Source organism: Onthophagus taurus, chromosome 1 (assembly GCF_036711975.1).
Source record: "Onthophagus taurus isolate NC chromosome 1, IU_Otau_3.0, whole genome shotgun sequence".
Classification (NCBI taxonomy): domain Eukaryota; kingdom Metazoa; phylum Arthropoda; class Insecta; order Coleoptera; family Scarabaeidae; genus Onthophagus; species Onthophagus taurus.
Window position 1 is genome coordinate 32,670,246 of NC_091966.1, and position 21,828 is coordinate 32,692,073.

General features: G+C 31.0%; 4 protein-coding genes and 1 long non-coding RNA gene across 5 annotated transcripts; 3 read left to right on the forward strand and 2 right to left on the reverse strand.

Annotated features, from left to right (window-relative positions):
• Positions 1–208: 208 nt before the first annotated feature.
• LOC111415875 (glutathione S-transferase-like) lies at positions 209–1,155 on the reverse strand. Its single transcript, XM_071199905.1, has 3 exons — positions 782–1,155; positions 582–724; positions 209–523 (listed from the first exon to the last, which is right to left on the reverse strand). Exons 1-3 carry the CDS (start codon positions 1,080–1,082, stop codon positions 311–313), a joined length of 657 nt encoding a protein of 218 aa, XP_071056006.1. The 5' UTR covers positions 1,083–1,155; the 3' UTR covers positions 209–310.
• A 4,110-nt stretch (positions 1,156–5,265) lies between these two features.
• On the forward strand, positions 5,266–11,207 carry LOC111415876 (uncharacterized). Its single transcript, XM_023047755.2, has 9 exons — positions 5,266–5,450; positions 5,613–5,764; positions 5,835–6,002; positions 6,053–6,195; positions 6,252–6,417; positions 10,306–10,512; positions 10,581–10,748; positions 10,801–10,943; positions 11,000–11,207. The coding sequence occupies exons 2-9, from the start codon at positions 5,629–5,631 to the stop codon at positions 11,165–11,167; spliced, it is 1,299 nt and encodes a 432-aa protein (XP_022903523.2). The 5' UTR covers positions 5,266–5,450; positions 5,613–5,628; the 3' UTR covers positions 11,168–11,207.
• Positions 11,208–11,293: 86 nt separating this feature from the next.
• LOC111415877 (glutathione S-transferase-like) lies at positions 11,294–14,987 on the forward strand. Its single transcript, XM_023047756.2, has 2 exons — positions 11,294–11,737; positions 14,820–14,987. The coding sequence occupies exons 1-2, from the start codon at positions 11,294–11,296 to the stop codon at positions 14,985–14,987; spliced, it is 612 nt and encodes a 203-aa protein (XP_022903524.2).
• A 298-nt stretch (positions 14,988–15,285) lies between these two features.
• Positions 15,286–16,250, forward strand: LOC111415881 (glutathione S-transferase-like). Its single transcript, XM_023047761.2, has 4 exons — positions 15,286–15,543; positions 15,593–15,760; positions 15,814–15,956; positions 16,021–16,250. Exons 1-4 carry the CDS (start codon positions 15,402–15,404, stop codon positions 16,186–16,188), a joined length of 621 nt encoding a protein of 206 aa, XP_022903529.1. The 5' UTR covers positions 15,286–15,401; the 3' UTR covers positions 16,189–16,250.
• Positions 16,251–19,182: 2,932 nt separating this feature from the next.
• On the reverse strand, positions 19,183–19,837 carry LOC111415861 (uncharacterized). Its single transcript, XR_002706449.2, has 2 exons — positions 19,470–19,837; positions 19,183–19,401 (listed from the first exon to the last, which is right to left on the reverse strand). It is a non-coding gene; the product is annotated as an uncharacterized lncRNA (long non-coding RNA).
• Positions 19,838–21,828: the final 1,991 nt, after the last annotated feature.

Consider the following 21,828-nt stretch of genomic DNA (forward strand, 5'->3'; position numbering starts at 1 on the left):
TTAATTTATTATATTATAATCGGCGACAAAGGAATTTAATATAATTTAACATAATCATCATTAATATAAATGCTCTTTCAGAAAGATTGTTATTTAAAAATAACAAATATCGCTGATTATTTACTGTTATTCCATAACTATTTGTTTTTGCTGCTATAGTTGAAATGCCAACAATATTTGTAAAGAAAATTCTACAATACCAACAATATTTGTAAAAAAAAATTTATTGTGTTTTCAGAAGTGTTTATTTATAGAACAAAATTAAAGAATTTATAAAAAATATTTTTAGAATTCATAAGAATTTATCGGCTTATTCTGCGCTAGGTTTTCCTGTCGCTTCCAACCAAGCCTTTGTTCCATCAAGCGTAAGCGGATATTTTTCATGCCATTTTTTAATAGCAGGTAATTTCATGACATTGTCGTAAACAGCCTTCAAATTCGGATTGTTTTCCATTAAATTAATTTTACCCATCAAAGACATGTAATCTGCCATTGCCGCGAAAAAGAAATCCACCCAGGTAAGCTATAAAGAGAAAGTAAAGCGTCAAAAGTTTACAAATAAAAATATAAAACTTAATTACTTTTTTAACTGCTAAATGTCCACCGTTTTCTTTAGCGATTTTTTCAAAACGTTCCAAGTAAAATGGAATTGTTTCCTTATAAAGTGGATCTTTTAATTTAGCTTTTGTGCTAGCACTTGTTTCATAATGATACATTGCAACTTCTATAAAAGTAATTAATAGGTTTTAACAACTAAAATTAAATCAAATTAATTCCATACTTATAATAAAATCGCGAAATGTTTCAGCCATAGCATCAATTTCTAAATCTTCCCAATCATTAGCACCAATTAATTTATATTTTTTTCCTAAATATCTCATAATAGCAATACTTTGGTTCATAATTTTACCATCTTCTTCGTACAAAGGAACCTGTCCGAACGGAGTTTTTGGTTTAATATCTAACCATTTATCACCTTCGATGCGTATATCTTCAAACTCAACACCACCATATACTAACAATAACCGAATTGGTTCACCTAACGCCGGTAAATCAAAATACGTTACTTTTACTTTAGCCATTTTACGATCGATATCGCACGAGAGACTCGTTTTGAATGAAAGCTAACAGCAGATGCTTAATGTTTTTATATATGTAACCTTGAAATTGTTGTAGACAAAGATGGTTTAAGTTCGAATTCGTTTTTGTAACTTATGAGGAAAAATATTCTGTTAATTATAAATCATAATGATTGTGAAGTTAAAAACATAATATTTTAGAAGAATTCTAATTATTCACATATGATAAGTACACGCCTGATTTATTTTTAGATTTTTTAGAAAATAATTTCAATGTTATATTCTACGTCTTAACCTTATTTTGAAGATGATATTTTGATGATGCTCCAGTTTATTAAATTAATTGAATCAGGTTTGATTGATTTAATGCTAATTGGATTAAACGGTATTTGTTATTAATCTTAGTTATGTTGTTATTGTAAATATTGGACAGACATTACAAGAAATACGTAAGGAAATACGCCTTAATACTCTAAAACACGGAATTACAACTGTTAAAGTGTTAGGAGCAAAAATCTCAGGTTGGCAGACTAAAGTACATTAGCCCGAAATAGTAACAAAATTGTCCCGACAGCTTTGGAATTCACGTTCAGTCTTCTCTATGGTTATGCTGTCTATTTTGTAGTTCATGTCCTATAAGTTTTAAATTTTTTTTGATAAATTTTGTATAAATATTTTTTCTCTGAAATGGTTTGAAATTGAGAAACAAAACTTTTTATGATTATACAATAATGATTGTTGATATTAGTGATGGAACGGATAGTGATTTTGCGAAAAGCCGGATTCGGTATCCCCTTCGGCCGGATTTCCGGTTATCCGGCATATCAATCCAGCCATTATGGTTATAATTTCTGGTGTATTTCTGAAGTGATACCCTACATTGCCACATTAATGCGATATTTGAATAAAAATTAATCGTCGAAAATTGTAGATCATTTCAAAAATTTATTTCTCAAGAACTGAAAGTAATTTTTCAAAATGGCCTTTTGCATTAAAAACAGGATACTTTAATTAGTAATTGTTGATATTTCCACAAGGATCCTTCAAGAAATTAATTTTATAGCGAATTTTGAAAATTATCGATGAAATTTGCAACATCGAAAATTTTATCAAAACTTCACATATTGTTTTCTCAAAAACTAAAAGTTGTTTTTCAATATGGGTTGGTTCATTGGAAAAAGGACACTTTTATTAACATTTTGGCACATTTACATACTCATATTACAAGAAATGGATTTTATACGAATTTTTAAAACTTAATCGACGAAAATTGCAAAATTCGAAAAAATTGTCGATGATTTCAAAAAGTTATTTCTCAAGAACTGAAAGTGATTCTTGAAAACGGCTTGTTGCATTAAAAAGAGGATACTTTAATTAATAATTGGTGATATTTCTACAAGGATCCTTCAAGAAATTAATTTTATAGCGAATTTTGAAAATTATCGATGAAATTTGCAACATCGAAAATTTTATCAAAACTCAAATATTGTTTTCTCAAAAACTAAGTTATTTTCAAAACGGGTTGCTTCATTGGAAAGAGGACACTTTTATCAACACTTTTGGAAATTTTCATACTCATATTCCAAGAAGTGGATTTTATACGAATTTTTAAAACTTAATCGGCGAAAATTGCAAAATTTGAAAAAATAGTCGATGATTTCAAAAAGTTATTTCTCAAGAACTGAAAGTGATTCTTCAAAACGGCTTGTTGCATTAAAAAGAGGATACTTTAATTAATAATTGGTGATATTTCCACAAGGAACCTTCCAGAAATTAATTCTATAGCGAATTTTGAAAATTATCGATGAAATTTGCAACATCGAAAATTTTTTCAAAACTTCAAATATTGTTTTCCCAAAAACTGAAAGTGATTTTTCAAAACGGCTTATTGCATTAAAAAGAGTATACTTTAATTAATAATTGGTGATATTTCCACAAGGATCCTTCAAGAAATTAATTTTATAGCGAATTTTGAAAATTATCGATGAAATTTGCAACATCGAAAATTTTATCAAAACTTCAAATATTGTTTTCTCAAAAACTAAAAGTTGTTTTTCAATATGGGTTAGTTCATTGGAAAGAGGACACTTTTATTAACACTTTGGCACATTTACATACTCATATTCCAAGAAATGGATTTTGTACGAATTTTTAAAACTTAATCGGCGAAAATTGCAAAATTCGAAAAATTTTCGATGATTTCAAAAAGTTATTTCTCAAGAACTGAAAGTGATTCTTCAAAACGGCTTGTTGCATTAAAAAAAGTATACTTTAATTAATAATTGGTGATATTTCCACAAGGATCCTTCAAGAAATTAATTTTATAGCGAACTTTGAAAATTATCGATGAAATTTGCAACATCGAAAATTTTATCAAAACTTCAAATATTGTTTTCTCAAAAACTAAAAGTTGTTTTTCAATACGGATTAGTTCACTGGAAAGAGGACACTTTTATTAACACTTTGGCACATTTACGTACTCCTATTCCAAGAAATGGATTTTGTACGAATTTTTAAAACTTAATCGGCGAAAATTGCAAAATTCAAAAAAATTGTCGATGATTTCAAAAAGTTATTTCTCAAGAACTGAAAGTGATTTTTCAAAACGGCTTGTTGCATTAAAAAGAGGATACTTTAATTAATAATTAGTGATATTTCCACAAGGATCCTTCAAGAAATTAATTTTATAGCGAATTTTGAAAATTATCGATGTAATTTGTAACATCGAAAATTTTATCAAAACTTCAAATATTGTTTTCTCAAAAACTGAAAGTGATTTTTCAAAACGGCTTGTTGCATTAAAAATGGATACTTTAATTAATGATTGGTGATATTTCGACCACGATCCTGCAAGAAATTAATTTTATAACGAATTTTGAAAATTATCGATGAAATGTGTATCATCGAAAATTTTTATCAAAACTTCAAATATTGTTTTCTCAAAAACTAAAAGTAATTTTTCAAAACGGCTTTTTGCATTAAAAAGAGGATACTTTAATTAATAATCGAACGTGATAACAGTGACAGTTGTGTTAGTAATGAATGTGATGATGAATTACAAGTGAAGAGAAGGATACTAGACGAAACTGCCAGAGATTTTATATATCGTATTGGGATTGTTACAATGAGGTTGCTAATGATAAATAAAGTTGTATTCAATGAAAAAAGTCCTATTGGGGTTGAACTTGATTATTTCCGTAGTGTTCAACACCTAAAAGAGATACTAGTTCCTGTGAATGGTGGAGTACAAAGTAATAGGTTTTTAATATCCGGTCAAAGATGGCCAGATTCCACCACTAGTTGATATATTATACCAAATTTTGAGTTTCCAACGTAAACGTTTTATTTTACCAAAAAATATAATATAGTTCACCAGGTTGAATTTGACATTTTTTGAACAAATTTTGTTTGGAAAACAAAATTTAAGTTTTTTGGAAAATTAGTTTTTTATTTATTTATTTTAATTTAATATTTTGCTATAGATGAAAAATATAAGATAAAACGTAATTAATTCTATTAACACAGTCATTTTATATCTTAAATAACTCCATCATCACCATGATTAAGAAAATTTCAAAAAATGTTTAATAAGAACTTTAATCAGTTAAAAACAAATTTATCGTATCCATAAAGTTCGTGGTAAAACGTTAACGGGTACTCGTGAGAATGTTAGATAAGCTAAAATTATTATTCGCACATAACAACTTATCGAGTTCCTTTAACATTTTTTTTTTTTGAAAGATAATTTCAGTTTAAATTCAAGCCAGTGACTATTAAATTTTGGAAATTATTACTTAATGTTACGAAATATATATCACGTAATCCTATTTAAGTTCTCTGAGCCGAGCACAAAATGGTAAACGATGATTCGTCCTCGGTGAATATCAATGAACAAAGTGGTATCGTTTTGCAGGCAGCTGCTAAAATTGACCTTGAGGTCATATCCATTTAGAAGAAACATTCAACCGTTAAAATTTGAAATGACAAATCAAAACATAAAACAATCACAATCAAAAAATTGTTAAAAATAAAGTTTTTTTTGTCAAAAATATTGTTTTATCACAATTTACTTGATTATGATTCCTATGGGGAGGTAATCACTATCGAAAAGCTTTTATATTATTTATAAAACCGCGAGGAAATCGGGTATTGATTTGGTTGTTTGGTTTTTATTTAGATTATTCTTTGTTCGATCCAATTTCATTTTGTCGTGTTCAAAAAAACAAGCAGATAGAGCGAAGAAAAGTGTAAAGGGGGGGAAACAAAAATGTTCCTATAAATAGAACTGGATATTAACCACTTCCATTTAGTCGCAAACGAAGTCTGCCATCGTTTGGATCCAATAAAACGAATAAATTCAAATAAATTCAGGTAGGTGTATGTTTTTGCTCATAATCACATCCGACCTTGATGTAATTATAGTATGTAGATGTAGTTCTAGACATCTATTTAGTTTTCCGCCTCGTGATTACAATCTCATTAACATTTTTATTCCAATTTTAAAAAATCGAAAAAAATTATTTTGTTACACAGAAAATAATTAATAAAAATGACTCCGAAATTAACATATTTTAATGGAAAGTGGTTGGCTGAGTTAACACGCCTTCTCTATAGCTATGGTAGCGTTGAGTTTGAAGATGTTCGCGTGACATACGGTGGAAGTGAATGGGATAGTTTAAAACCAAGTAAGTATATATGACTTTTCACTTAATTAATTTAAAGAAAAATGTGTTAAGGAATTATTGATTTCTATAGCAACTCCGTTTGGTCAATTACCAACGCTGGAGGAAAATGGAAAGGTTGCTTGGCAAAGTGCTGCTATTGCTAGATATGTTGCAAAAAAAGTTGGATTAATGGGATCTAACGATTGGGAAAATTTGGAAATTGATGCCATAGTCGATACTTTAGCTGATTTAAGATTCAGTAAAAAAAAATCTAAATATTTGACTTAATTTTATTGTTTAAATTTTTAGAAATGTCCCAATTTTTTTATGAAAAAGATGAAACAAAACAAGGAGCTTTAAAGAAAACTGCTATCGATGAAACGATCCCTTATTATTTGGAGAAATTGGATAAAATTGCCAAAGAAAATAACGGTCATATGGTGGCTAAAAAAGTATATTTTAAAAATTATTTTTTAATATTTGAGTTAACACGAATTTTCTTTTTTAGTTAACCTGGGCTGATTTTGCTTTAACAGTACTTCTCGATAACATAGAAGTTATTGGTGGAAAAACTCCATATGAAAAGTTTAAAAACTTAATTGCTGTAAAGAATAATGTTGAATCAATTCCCAACATTAAAAAATGGCTTGAAACTAGACCTGTTACTGAATTTTAAATTTCTTTTTTGTATTCTACAACAATAAAAGTTTTTATTCTAAAAATAATCTTTGATGTTTAACTTTATAAAAATAACACATTTAAGATTGCTTTTTTTTCAGGGTAATTAAAGTATCAAATTCCGATTTAATTGTAATCTGTGAACCTTGTAGTGTTTTTAAATTTATAGATAAATAAGGTAATCTAAGCATATTAATTTTCAAGTTCAATATTTATTTGTTTGCTTCAAAGGTTTGTTTAAGAAAAAAAAAATATTTTTTTTTCCACAAGTGATGATAAATAAATCTTAATTAAATGATTTTTTATTACTGGTTAACATTAATTAAGTGTATTCCTGGTATTTAAATATTTATGGGTGTTTTTATAAAAAATCATAATTTTGGTACTCTTATTCTTTCCTCATAACATTTTTGTAACAAGTAATTAATTTTTATCGATAATTTAGTATTCAAAATACTATTAAATATTAATTCAGAAAATATGTTAATTGATCCATCGTTGTACCTTGAAACAACGTTGAGTGTAAATTGGGCCAATTAGTACTACACCTAATTGTATTTATCTACTTTATTATTAACAACAAAAATAGACCTTGTAAGTACATACATGGATATATTTTTAATTACAAAACATTGTAGTGACTAAAGTCAATTGACAAGATAATTTGTTCTTCTCTTTTTGACAATCCAAATCAAAGACCGTCTTCTTCGATTTTTCTTCTCTAATCAATTCAAAGTAACTTTATGGATCGTCATCTGATGAAGACTACAAAGCTGAATATTTTCGTAACTTTCCTCTTCACTACATTCTTTAAAACTTTTTTGAATTTTAGTGCTTCTCTAGCAATTTTTCTTTTTACAGTTTGTTTACCATTTTTTTTCTGTTTAACATGTTTAGCATCATTTTTACTTTAAATAATTTTAATTGTTCTTCAATTTCGTTTTTTTTTCTGGCGTATCTGATAATATCCCATTCTTCTACCTCTGTTTTGTTTCTTTCCGGAAGCTGTCATCGGAGTGGTCACTACCACCTTCATCGTTGACAGCCATCGTGACTTATAGATTGTTCACGTAATTCAATTTACATCTAACCGACTCTTTGCTAAATGTCATGCATTTTGTTTTTTCGGAGGATATTGCCATATTAAGAAAAACTAGAAAGATGTAGCACATGTTTCTGTATTCATGTTTCTGTATTCACTCTTGGTCACAAATTCAATGATCTTTGTCTCTAGAGTCCCAGCTCGACGATTTTTACTTCTACGTTTTTCTGGTTTTTGTTTTATAAATACCCAATTTGATCGTTATCAGGTAAGGTTTCGGTAGTTTGTTGACTTGTGGACGGTTGACGTTATTTAATTTATACCTTACCGACTACGTGCTTTTTGTTGTTTCGGTGGATATGGCCATGTTGAATTTTTCTGCTGTTTCATAGAAAGTAGAGAATTCTCTACTCTCAAGACGCTCTTTGTAGAGCGGTCCCATTCTATACTCCATCTTTAGTTTTGTGATCTTTTTTATCATTTTGTCCATTATTACACTGAATAGAAAGGAGTCAAACTGTCAAACTAAAACAGCTGCTTTATCAAAGACGCCTGTAGTGGATCTGTTTCTCTTGAAGCACTGTTCACTGTTTTACTCTATAATTCTCAGTGTCCTTTTTTTGACATTCTTTAAATATCAGTATCTAAATGCTTTATTGCCATTCAGTGGGTATTAAGATGTATTTTTAGCTTATTAATTGTTTTTCTGATTTCTCTAGCTATAAGTGGCGCTTCTTGCTTTATAGAACCCGTCTCTTGATTCTCTACATTTTCTTCTGCATGATATATATTTGTGAAATGGCATTCCAATTTATCTAGCGGAATCCTTTTGATCTGCACAAATTCGTTTACTGTCTTTTTGGATTTTTGAGCATCCTCCAAATTTTCCTTTGGGCACCGTATAAGTCGTTATCCATATCACAAGTATATTTGGCCCAGTACTTTCTTTTTTCACTTTGTTTCTTGTTTTAATGTATACTCTATAGTTTTCTGGTGAGGGAGAGCTTTTGTGTTGTTGGTAAACTTTTCGTTTTTGTTCAGCCAACTATTTGACCTCTGGCACAAACTAATGATTTTATTTGTTTTTGAGTATTAGTCATAGTGCCAATGGCCTCCAGTGCTGCAGCCATTATTGATTTCTGTATTGTCATACATTGTTTTCCAATGTTGTCGTCTTTATTTTCCGTTCCGTCCAGTTTGTAAGTCCTTTTTTATATATTTCTTGCTTACTTTCATGCGTTAGAGATTCTAGATTATATTTGTCCGTGATTATTAGCGATTTTTTAATTTTAATAGGTTTTTTGATACTGAGCTTGATTTAGTAATATATGTAGTTACCTTCGTTTCAAAATTCTTTTGTTCTAACTGTGACTAAGATAGGTTTCGAATCTTTGAAATTGATGAACGAGAATTTTTGGGATTTCAAACGTTAGAAAATTTCGCGTTGCGATCTTAAACACACTAGAATTTCCGACTAGGCGTTGACAAATTTGTCTTGCGTTTGATAGATGTGCAACAATGGTTGGAGAAGAATCAGGTGTTCAACAAAAAATGAAATGGCAAATTTCTTCCATTTTGCATCACACATACTAAGTTTAGTTGTTTATGATTTATGTTCAGTTCTGCAAATTCAAAGTTATTTTTCAAGTATTCAGAAAAATGTTATATTTTTATTTGGAAAGGTGTTTTAAAGTAGATTAGTAGTAAATTTTCAGCTCCTCTGTTTTCTTTTTGATGTGAACTTTCTGGCGCAGTCTTGTGTCTAAGGAGATGTTCAGGTACTTTGCTGTTATTGCATAAGGAACTTGAGCGTTATTTTTTTTGTTTACATTTAAATTTATTTACCATTCTTTGGTCCATGAATATATTTTATTTACTGCTATTTGCAGCTTGTCTCTAGCTGTCGCTAGAATGTTAATGTCATCTGTGAAAGTGCCAATGGTATCCTGTTCTAACTTTTGTGGCACTCCAGCTTTGATATTTCTTGGATCTGTGTATTCTTCTTTCTACTTTACTCTGAAATGTCTATTCGAAATATATGATTCCAAAATATCCGATGTTAAGATTTTGCTATTAGAATGTCTTTTAAACGACTATCTTGAATTGTTTTGTGAATTAGGTTGTATTAGATAGTTTCAACTGTACGGTTGAGTTGTTTACTTTGTTGATGGTTGATGTAACGTACAAATCTTTCAATCATTGCAATTAAATTCGTAGATGTTCATTTTGCTTTAATTTCTAATGTGCAACAAATAAAGAAATAATTGTCCAAAAATAGATACCTAAAACATTAATCCAACGATGAGTTCGATTTTTATTCTTTGCGTAACCAATAAAATCGAGTTTTTCGAAGTAAAAAATTAGAGTGGATTAAAAATGTTTACAATCCTAATCGATTTAAAATTAAAATCTCGATTTTTAACACTTGAAATGGTTTAAACACTATTTTGAATCGTTAAAATTGTGTAAATTACTTGTGTATTTATTAATGTCAAGGATAAGCTGTGTAAATAAATCACCTAGGTGGAAAATCACAAAATAATGAATTGATTTGCTGATATCATTTTATTTATTTGTTTTTTTCCATCAAATTTCGTTTAATCGTGTTCTAAAGAAAGCCGGGAGAAGGGGATACCGAATATATTGCTATAAATAGGACTCAAATCAATCAATTTTATTCAGTACAAGCGAAATTTGGCGTTGTTTCGGTAACTAACAAACTTCGGAAAAAAAACTTTCAGATATAAAGGCGTGTTTATTGTTAATCAATTGTGACCTCGATTTAATAATAGATACAATCCTAAATAATACCTGTCGTTTCTTTCCTACACGTAAATACAAGTTCAAATCAGATTAAAAAAATCATATAATCATTTTGTTGTTTTGAAAAAAATAATCGTTTCGTTAAATAGAATGATACCAAAATTAACATATCTTAATGGAAAGTGGTTGGGGGAGTTAATACGTCTCCTCTTTAGCTTTGGTGATGTGGAATTTGAAGATGTTCGTGTGGTATATGGTAGTACCGAATGGGAAGATTTAAAACGTAGTAAGTAAAATTATTTTTAAAAGATATTTATTAAGAGAATATTAAGATGTAATTGATTATTTTTATAGACACTCCGTTTGGTCAAGTACCAATATTAGAGGAAAATGGAAAAGTTGTTTGTCAAAGTACAGCTATCGCTAGGTATGTAGCAAAAAAGGTTGGATTAATGGGAGCTAATGATTGGGAAAATTTAGAAATTGATGCTGTTGTTGATACCATAAATGATTTGAGATTTAGTAAAAAATATTTAACAATTTTTTATGTTTTTGGTATATTTTTTATTTTTAGAAATGTCGCGGTATGCTTATGAGAAAGATGAAATTAAAAAGGAATCAATGAAGAAAATATCTATGGAGGAAACACTTCCTTATTATCTAGAAAGATTGGACAAAATTGCCAAAGAAAATAATGGTTACATGGTGGCTAAAAAGGTTTAATTTTATAATTAATTTTATCCCAACACAACAATTATATTTATTTTTTTTAGTTAACCTGGGCTGATATTGCTTTAAAAGCTATTCTAGAAAATATTGAAGTTCTCGCTGGAAAAACTCCGTACGAAAAGTACGAAAATTTAATTACCGTTAAAAATAATGTTGATTCAATTCCAAACATAAAAAAATGGATTGAAACTAGACCTACCAGCGATTTTTAAAACAATCCTTTTTTAACAATAAATTTTTTTCTTAAAATAATCGTTTAATTGCTACCCAACAAAAATAAAATTTCCAATTTCCAATTTGTTATTGAAATAAAAATTTCTTTTTAGGAAAATCTAAAAATGTCTTCAACAAAAGTATCTTACTTCAACGGAAAAGGACTCGCCGAAACTATTCGCATCCTCTTAAAATATGGAAAAGTTGATTTCGAAGATATTCGTTTTGAAAAAGAAAATTGGCCCGAAATAAAACCAACGGTACCTTTTGGACAAGTTCCAATTTACGAGGAAGATGGTAAAAAAATTAATCAGAGTGTCGCAATTTCTCGTTATCTTGCCAAAAAGTTTGGATTAACCGGATCTAATGAATGGGAAGATTTGGAACTCGATGCCATTGTTGATACTATCACCGATTTTAGAATGAAAGCAGTTCCAATTTACATGGAAAGCGATCCCGATAAAAAAGAAGTTATTAAACAAGATTTTTTGGTTGAAACTGTTCCGTATTATTTGGAGAAATTTGATAAAATTGCTGGAGAGAATGGTGGATTTATGGCTATTAAAAAGGTAAAAATATTACTGTCTCTGTCCAATAATAAGCATTGAATTTCATGTAAATCTAAATCCCAAAATAAGTGTCCGTCTTAAAATAAAAACAAGTTTTATAGATCTATGAATGAAAATATATTTTCTTCTAGTAACAATTCTTATATAATAATGACTTAAGATTAATAAAACAATATGTGCTTTTATATGGGAGTGTTACTTAAGTGGCAATCTTTGCCTGAGCCGCTTCGACGAGGTTGCTATCACATTTAAGGCAAAGTCGTAACTGTTCTAATCAAATCAGTTTGTTTTTGCGTAAACGGGAACAATTTATAATTGTTACTGCCATTTACCTTCATGATTGCTATCATACATTGTTAATGTGATAGGAAGACCTTTTTCATACCTAATATTTTACTTCTGACTGGAGAGCAGATAAAGTTGAGTGTAGCTTATAGTTGGTGTTATTTCTACTTCTATTTTTTGATCCTTAATTAAAAATGTCATTGTATGAACCGAAAAAATAATGAACAGTTGGGTAAAACGAGATACGATCCTGCATTACCCAACTCCTTTTATATTGATATAACTCAAAAATGCACCAAGCTGTGGAGGAACTATTAGAGGGTAAAATGGCTAACCTAAGGGCTTCCAAGCCGTTTGAAGTTCCTCGTAAAAACTCTTGCAGCTAGAGTTCAAAAATAAGGAAATAAGAGCTTAACCGTAAAGAACCATTGAAGAGAAAAGTGAGCTTTCTGAGATTTACTGAGATTTTTTTATAGAGGCACGATTATTTGGTTTCATATTAAATGATTTCAGAACTTTGGCGTTTGAAGTGCCAGAGCGAAATCACTTGCACAATCAAACATCAAGCTGAGCACTCCTGAGCCAACATCGCTTGCAAGAGCCGTGGGTTTTAATAGACCTGCAGTTCAGAAATATTTTAAGCTGCTCTCTGATGTGCTCTATGAACATAAGATTGATGCCGAACATATTTATAACGTGGACGAAACCGACATAATGACAGTACCATAGAAGAAGTCAAAATGTCTACCATTGCGTGAAAGAAAAAACAAGTTTGTTGTATATTTTGAGCAGAAGTGTTTATGCCGCCAGCACTCATTTTTCCAAAAGCAAAGCCAGAGTTTTTCAAAACGAAATTTTTACAGTTTGGTTTTGTGAGTTTATAGAGTTTGCCAAATCTTCCAGAAAGAAACCTGTTCTTTTGCTCTTGGACGGTCATTCAATACATACTAAAATTTTAGACGTAATTGAAAAAGCCACAGCTAACAACTTTATACTGCTATGCTTTTCACCACACACCATTCGCAGATTGCAGCCGCTAGAGATGAGTTTCATAGCGCTACTCCGCACGTATTACTCTTTAGAAGTCCAAAATGGATGTAACATCATCCAAGACGTCCTATTACTGTAAACCAAATAGAAAAGCTTTTTCAAAATGCATATAAGAAAGCCACATGCGTCCAAACTGCAGTTAGTGGATTTAGAAAAAGTGGAATACATCCGCTTAATGCTTTTTCACGTTGGATGTGCGAAGCGGCTGAAACCACGAACAGCTCAATGGACAGTGAAAATAGCAATGTGATTAAAAGTGGCAAAATATCGAAGAAAATAGCAAATAAGTTCCTATAGCACTCCTTCTTGTTCATCCACCAGAACATTTATACTAACGCCACAAGAAATCATTCCCATTCCACACTCGGAAAGGAAAATTAATGCTGATGACAAAAGGCGAGGTAAAATTACTGTGCTGACTACCACGCCATATTAAGAAGAACTAGAAACATCTATCACAGCAAACTACAAAAAAATACCAAAGCGTAGTCTAGCTGAGAAGGCTTCAGCAAACTCAAATAAAAACATTTTCAGAAAGATACCAAAATAGGTAGAAGGCAACAGTAGCAGTTCTGAAGGAGAAGGAAGCAGTGATACGTTGTGCATATTGTGCAGCACTTTACTCAAACTCGATATTAGATGACGACTGGGTAAAATATCAAAATTGCTAGTGCTCGCCCCACGAAACCTAAGTATTCCATTTTACCCAACTTTCTCCCGCATTAATGTCAGGACTGATAGGAGGTTGACACATTACGTTATTGTTTTTATCAAAGTGAGGTTTATATGACTATTAGACCGAGGCCATTTAGCTTCAATTGCAGGCCGAAATTCATTCGCTTATTCATTCTTGGTCACATATTCAATGATATTCGCCCCAGCTGGACGATTTTTATTTTTATATTTAGCTGGTTCTTGTTTCATAAATGGCTAAATGTTTAATTTCCCATCAAACCACTGATTGCGCTGCCAAACACCAGCAAAAACATAACCTTTGTTTGATTAATCTCTTATTTTTGCATGTTTCATAATATTCTATCTCATCGTGAGCGAGGTAGTACTTGTTCGATGTTTTCTTTAAATAAAACCTTAAAAATATGTGCAACAGCAGCGATGCTATCAAAATCAAGCATTGCCAAGCAGAATTCCAAACGCTGAAATTTTTTGCGATCTGTAAGGAATGGTTTTATTGCGTTGCAGTAGGGCTTAATCAATCCAGATTTAATACTTCGGTGAATTGTGCTTTTCGACATTCCAATAACATGTACTAGTATCAAATATTTCCGTAACGATAATGGGTACTTTTTCCACATTTACGCTTTTTCGCTTCGTGCTAACTATTCCAGATTTCCGCAAATTTACTTTTGCACATACTGACCGTTCACGTAAGGATTGCTGTCCTCGATGCCAAATTCGACTTATGGTCTTCTCTGGCACAGAATATATTTAGTTTCATATATTTCAGTTACCATTTATACTTGCCTCTAGCAAATGGTACACACTTTACTTGCGGAGATTGCTTGCGTTAAATTAGGTCTTTTTCTTTGTCCTGCAATATCGGCAACTTTTTCACGTTCTATTATGTGGCCACACCATTATTTTTGCAAATAGTAAGACAACACAAGGTTTTTAAGTATCTACTCAAACGTCAAGTCGATGGAACACAAAATTGTAACCGAAATCGGACACTTATTTTGGGACAGGTAGTATTTGGTAAATTTTGAGTACATTTTTGTTTTTATTTCAGTTTACATGGGCTGATATCGTTATGTTAACCGTAACTGATTTAGTGAGTGTTTTAGTCGGACAAGATATAACTGAGAAATATCAAAATATCCAAAATGTTAAGAAGTATGTTAAAGAAATTCCTGCCATAAAAGAATGGATCGAAACCAGGCCAGAAACGGAATTTTAAAAATTTCATTCTTGAACTTAAAAAAGTATAACTATTATATATGAAAATGTATTAATCTAGTTTATTAATTTACTATCAAATCATTTCTTAATCACACGCAAATTTTTAAATACATTTTTTTTTTGCAAACAAATTCAATGGTGTATTCATTTTTCTTTCAACATTTCAATAATCTTAAAATAAGTCAGCCGAAAATACAATTACGAGGTCAAATTATGTTTTCATGTAAAACAAGCTATTAATCATCATCGTCTTTTATAATAACACGGTACTCGGTAGCATTACATTTTTTTAATTTTGTCTATATACGATTAAGTGATTCTTATCTAAAAATCGAGATAAAACTATACATGACGTTCGAAATCGATCAGTAGCATTGAGTCACATTAAGCGAAAAGGTTAAATTGAACAAAAATGAGTCAAAAAGTTACTCCAAAAATTACTTATTTCAATTTTCGAGGTTTAGCTGAATTACCACGATTAATCTGTAAATATGGAAAAATAAATTTCGAAGATATTCGTCTTAATCAGGAAGATTGGGCAACAATTAAACCAAGTAAGAATACATAAACAGAAATAGATTTTATTTAATTTTATTTTTAAAGCAACCCCCTTTGGCGTTTTACCTTTATACGAAGAAGATGGAAAAATTTGCAACCAAAGTATAGCAATTAGCAGGTATTTAGCCAAAAGAGTTGGATTGTACGGTGATGACGACTGGGAAAATCTAGAAATTGATTCTGTTGTAGATACAATAACTGATTTAAGATTAAGTAATACATAAACAAATTTTTATAGGTAGTTTTAATAAAATTTATATTCTTAGAGTTGACTCAAGTTTTTCGTGAGGAAGACGAAACGAAAAAAGCAGCTGATCAAGAAGTTCTGATAAACGAGACTTTTCCTTATTATTTAGAACGATTAGATAAGATTGCGGCGCAAAATTTTGGTCATATGGCCGCCAAAAAGGTATTCTAATAAAACAATTAATAATCATTACGTAATAATAATATTTTGATGGAACTCATTTTAGTTAACATGGGCAGATTTTCATTTCGCAATTTGCTATGGAATGTTCGCTTTTATAGCTGGAGAAGATACTCTCATCAAATACAAGAACTTAGTTAAAGTTAAAGACAATGTTGAGAGCATTGCGACAATTAAGAATTGGATGAGAGAAAGACCAGTTACTGACTTTTAAATTAATCCTTTAATTGTTAAATACACAATTTATAAAAAAAATAGAGACGTTTTTATTTATTAAAGCTAAATTAAATTTATTAAATTGATGAAAATCGTTGTTTTACAAGCAAATTTTATTCTTATGGTTCAGTTAAAGTCTGTTTAGATGGTCATCGTCTAAATCGGGTTATGGTAGAAAATGATGAACTTCCTAAAAAAATAGACGACATTTTACGCAATCGCGGAAAAGTGGCCCACATATCCACTTTGGACTTAGTGGCACGTTATTGGCAAGTTGCTTTAAAGTATAAACATCGTAAATACGGTGTTTTTCGTTTTGAAAACAAATGTTATCAATTTAAAGTGCTTCCGTTTGGGTTGAAAAAAGCCTGCATCGATCGTATTTTGGGCTCATCATTCGTGGGTTTTATGCACGCTTACGTTGACGATTGGTTGATAGCTTCTGGTTCTTTTGAGGAGTATCTACAGCATCTGGACTGAGTGTTGGGTACACTATGGGAGGAGGCATTTATCGTAGTTTATCATTTTTAAATACTTGTCGTTTATTGAACGAAAGAATTGAACGATGGATACTGGCACTTCAAGGCAACATTCGGATTTAGCCGCACGTCTCTCAAGACGGCTAAACCCGAATGTTTCTACTTCTAGGTCTAGTTTTAGTTCAATAAAAATATGCAACATAGTGATTTCTAATGCTAACTAGCGCTACCTGCCATTGTCACTAGAACTAACATTAGACCCAGAACTAGAAACCTTCGGGTTTAGCCGCACGTCTCTCAAAACGGCTAAACCCAAATGATTCTAGGTCTTGTGTTAGTTCTAGTGATAGTGCTAGTATAAAACTAGAACTAACACTAGACCTAGAACTAGAAAGTTTCGGGTTTAGTCGTGTGTTTGAGAACGCACTATAAATGTTTCTAGTTTTAGGTCTAGTGTTAGTTCTAGTTTTAGTTCAATTAGAATATGCAACATAGTGATATCTTATGTTAACTAACGCTGCTTACCACTGTCACTACAACTAACATTAGACCTAGAACTAGAAACATTCAGGTTTGGTCGTCTTAAGCATTTGAATATATTGAATATTTCCATAAATTCACGAAAAACCGAAAAGATTGAAATATTGAAAAGATGAAAAAAGTTTCAATTCTCACAAAATTGTCATTACGGACCTGTATTTTTCAAAAATGTGCAAACGATCCGAAACCTTCACGTATGACTCAAAACCTGTTTATAATACATTTATATCCCTTAATACATCCCATAATACAGGGTCATCCACGACGACCGTTCATTAGAACTTTACAGGGTTCTAGCCAAAACAAAAATTTGAAAATTCAGATTTAAGTATTATTAATTGCGTTCTCTTCGACTAAAATATTTTCAGATTTCTAGTACTTCCGGTTATACCGGAAGTGCTAGAAATAGCACTGAATAGCTAGTGTGACCTAGTGTATAACCATATGAAGTGGCCGAATGGAAATTAGCAGACTTCTGATGTTTGATGCCAGCTTTTTAGTAAAATATTTTCAGGTTCCGGGTACTTGCGGTTACACCGGAAAAGGTGACAATTTTCATATTTCAAATGGAACACCCTGTATTTCATTACATTTTTGAAATTTTTGTTCAATTTTTTAGGCCATTTGTATGTTGCAGCCGACACGTATACGCCATTATTTGGTTACACTCTCCATAAATTATTATCAAATTCAAATAATCCTCATTACTAAATTCCAAATGTGGCATTTCTCGAGAACAGATCACTACAAAAAGTAACCTAGTCATCACACCAACAGAAATAAACCATAGCTTTAGCAAATGTCAAACTGTTTACTCTTTCCTTACTGATCCTCTGATAATACATAACAACAACAACATTCCACAACACCAAATTTTTTTTCCGGCGGTAAACTAGATGATTTATAAATTATAAAAAGTAACGTTGTAGTTGACATTTTTGATTGAAAAATGTAACAAAACTCAGGGTGTTCCATTTGAAATATGAAAATTGTCACCTCTTCCGGTGTAACCACAAGTACCCGGAACCTGAAAATACTTTAGTTAAAAAGCTGGCATCAAACATCACAAGTCTACAAATTTTCAAACTTCCACTTCATCCGGTTATTCACTAGGTTAAATATCAATATGTGTAATATGTGTATAAAGTAGGTGGCGACTTCCGGTATAACCGGAAGTGCTAGAAATCTGAAAATATTTTAGTCGAAGAGAACGCAGTTGATAATACTTAAATCTGAATTTTCAAATTTTAATTTTGGCCAGAACCCTGTAAAGTTCTAATGGACGGTCGTCGTGGATGACCCTGTATAAATATGGCATTATAAATCAGCAATTAATGTGTAAATTTTTTGTCTTTATAACTTTTTTTCCATAAAGACATCATATATTTTTTTTACATTTTTTTTCATCATATTCTAAATACATAGTTACATGAATATTTTAGCGTTAAATCCTTTCAAATTCATAATATAAGCAGATATATTATAAAAACGAAAATTGTCATAAATTTTAAGACAGCGCGCCCGCTCGAAGGTAAATTTTTATTCTTAACAATTCTGCTTTCTCGCGAATGCATAGATATCGAGGAAAATATGAAAACTTGATGAAAATCGTTGTTTTATAAGCTGTTAATGGTAACACTCAGTAAGCAAAATCGGCAACAAAAGTAGTAGCAAAATTTATTCTTAACAATACTGCTCTCTCGCACTTTTATTCTCACTTGCATAAATATCGAGGAAACGCCGAAAATTATTTTTTATAGCACGAACAATACTTGGGCAATACAGCACGTCGTAAACCAATTGAACAATGAAAAAAGAATGGTAACAAACGAAAGAAAACTATCATGAATAAAACATGATGATGTTTTATACATGGTGATATTATATTTATTACGTTATTTTTAGGAAAAAGTATATTTTTCTCAAGAAGAAATGGAGAGTGCAGTAAACGGGTTGGTATACTAAATTCACTATTTAATTTTAAGTAAATCAGCCAAACTTCGGCTTCACACTTTTATTAATCAATGAAATAAAAATGTTTAAAGTTAAGCTTCTAATAACATGTCAACACTCTCTCGTGCTCACGACTAGGCAGTACTCCTCAATTTGTTCTCTGGTACATGATTGTCTACAACATTCATCAACAATACCTTTTTCTAGGGAATAAACCTCTTCCATATTTTTTATGTTTTCTAAAATAGAAATGGTACACCTTGTCAGATCTAGTAGGTTGATATTCTCAAAATAATATTGTACTTACTGTTATCATCAATACTTCTAATCTTTCCAAGAGGTTTAGTCGACTCACATATACAAGCCACTAGGTCAGCCAAAGCTGATCCGCAAACTTTATACCTCTTTTCTGCGATCCCAACTGTAAATACAATGGAAAGTATTAAAAATAATTTTAATCCCATTATTATTGTATTTTTAATATTATTGAATTAATATCACTATCGGCAAACTAAATAGAATATGTTGACAAGTAATAACAACATGTCCTTTTATACTGCACACAGAATGAAGACAAAAGATAACCTATGCTGATATCAAAGTTATAATCTATTAATTGTCATGTAAAGGTTATTTGTGTTTATGATTTTACAGTCGGGGGTGAATACACAAGAGCGTGACTTTTAATCGGATAATTTTATTTTTACACGAACGTTTTGTTGCCATGTTAACTGAGAGTTTTTTTCCAAAGGACAACAAAACTTGAGTGAATTAAAAATAAAATTATCCTGTTCTAAAATCAAGCTGGAGTGTATTTTAGGGAGATTAATACACGACGTGTTTCAGGTTTTTGTAGTAGGACTTTAACAGTCGATAGATCTTTTAAAATTAATACAAAAACCTACATATAAACATATTTCGACAAACGCTTTGTTTTGAAGATACAGGATGTTCAAATTAAATTTTTAAATTCATTTTTATTTAATATTACACGTGTATTTCAACCGACTCTATTCAAATTTGGTATACGGAGGTTTTTTGGCATGAGAAAGACGATTATAGAGTCCGTTCTGCTATAGCCAGTAGAGGCACTACTATACTACTACAGTACTATAGCCGGCTCTGTAACGTATTCTTTAAGGATTAAAATAATAATAACTTTTCTGGCAGTATACTTTTTGCCTTTTTGAATAAAAATTCTTATTCTCTGTACTTTTTTAAGCGAAAAGGGTTCTCTTATCAAAATGCGCTAAAGTTTATCGTTTTCAAGATAATCCGCTTTTTATTATTCGATATAGACCAATTTTTTAGAGGATAAAATAGTTAAAATAATGTATGCCATAGAAACAAAGTAGGTAAATTAACTAACGTTTTAGTTTACTAATGTTTTTTCAGCAAAATAATAAAAGAAAAAAAATAAGGAAATGTTTGAAAATGTAAAAAATTTGCTTGCATAATTCTAACCGACGAATTACTGATCGAGTAATGGTGTTAAAGAACGGTGTTATGTCATTGCAAGCATTTCTAATCCTATTAATAAGTTCATCCCTTGTGAGAACAGGTGTCTCATACAATTTTCTTTTCAAATATCTCCACACAAAAAAATTTAAACCATTGAGATTTGCAGATCGTGGGAAACATGCGACTGGTCCACCACGACCAATCCATCTTGCAGGAAAATGGGTCTCTGGCCAATTTCTTACCCCTACTATGATAAGCTGCACAACCATCAAGTTGAAACTAAGCCTTTCTTCTTAAAGCTAGATTACTGTGATCCCACATATTGGCATGTTCAGCTACCAAAAATTACAAGAACGCCGCAGCGGTTAGTTGTGATGGCAAAAAGTATGGCCCGAAAAGATGATTGTTATAAACTAAATTCATGTTGTAGAAGTTTCGTGGCCGAATTGCGTAGGGATTTTCATGCACCCAAACATGTAAATTATGAAAGTTTACAATCCCACGTTTTGTGAAACACGATTCATCGTTCTACATTACATTATTTAAAAAATCTCGATTGTTGGCTGATGCTTTAGCAATCCACCGACAAAATGTTACACGCCGTTCTTCATCGCCTGCTTGCAATCCTTGGATCATGTGATCTTATGATCATGTTTTAAAAAGCGATCAATACGCGTCCTAGAAATTCGTAAGGGGGTTTCTATCGATCTCACCCAAAATTCTTCTTCTAAAGTTTCTATGCATTGTCATTATTACGATCTACCCGTCATTATTTAGCCATTGTTCAACTATTTGTTTATGCACTTTAGGCGATAGGGCGAAAACAAAGGACAATAACTGTTCTCAGTTTTCGGCATTAGCATTTTCTCGAAAAACGAGATCCTTACATGTAAGCTACTTTTTTTCTATCACTTTTAGTTTCGGAGATAGCCTATGCGGACAACGAAATACATTGTGCAATTGTTGTGTATTAATTTCCCTAAAATACACTCGAGCTTGATTTTAAATCAGGATAATTTTATTTTTAATTCACTCAAGTTTTGTTGCCCTTTGTAAAAACACTCTCAATCAACATGGCAACAAAATGTTCGTGTAAAAATAAAATTATCCGATTAAAAGTCGCGTGTATTCACCCCCGATTGTAAAATCTTAAACGCCAATAACCTTTACACGAAAATTAATAAATTACAACTTTGATATCAATA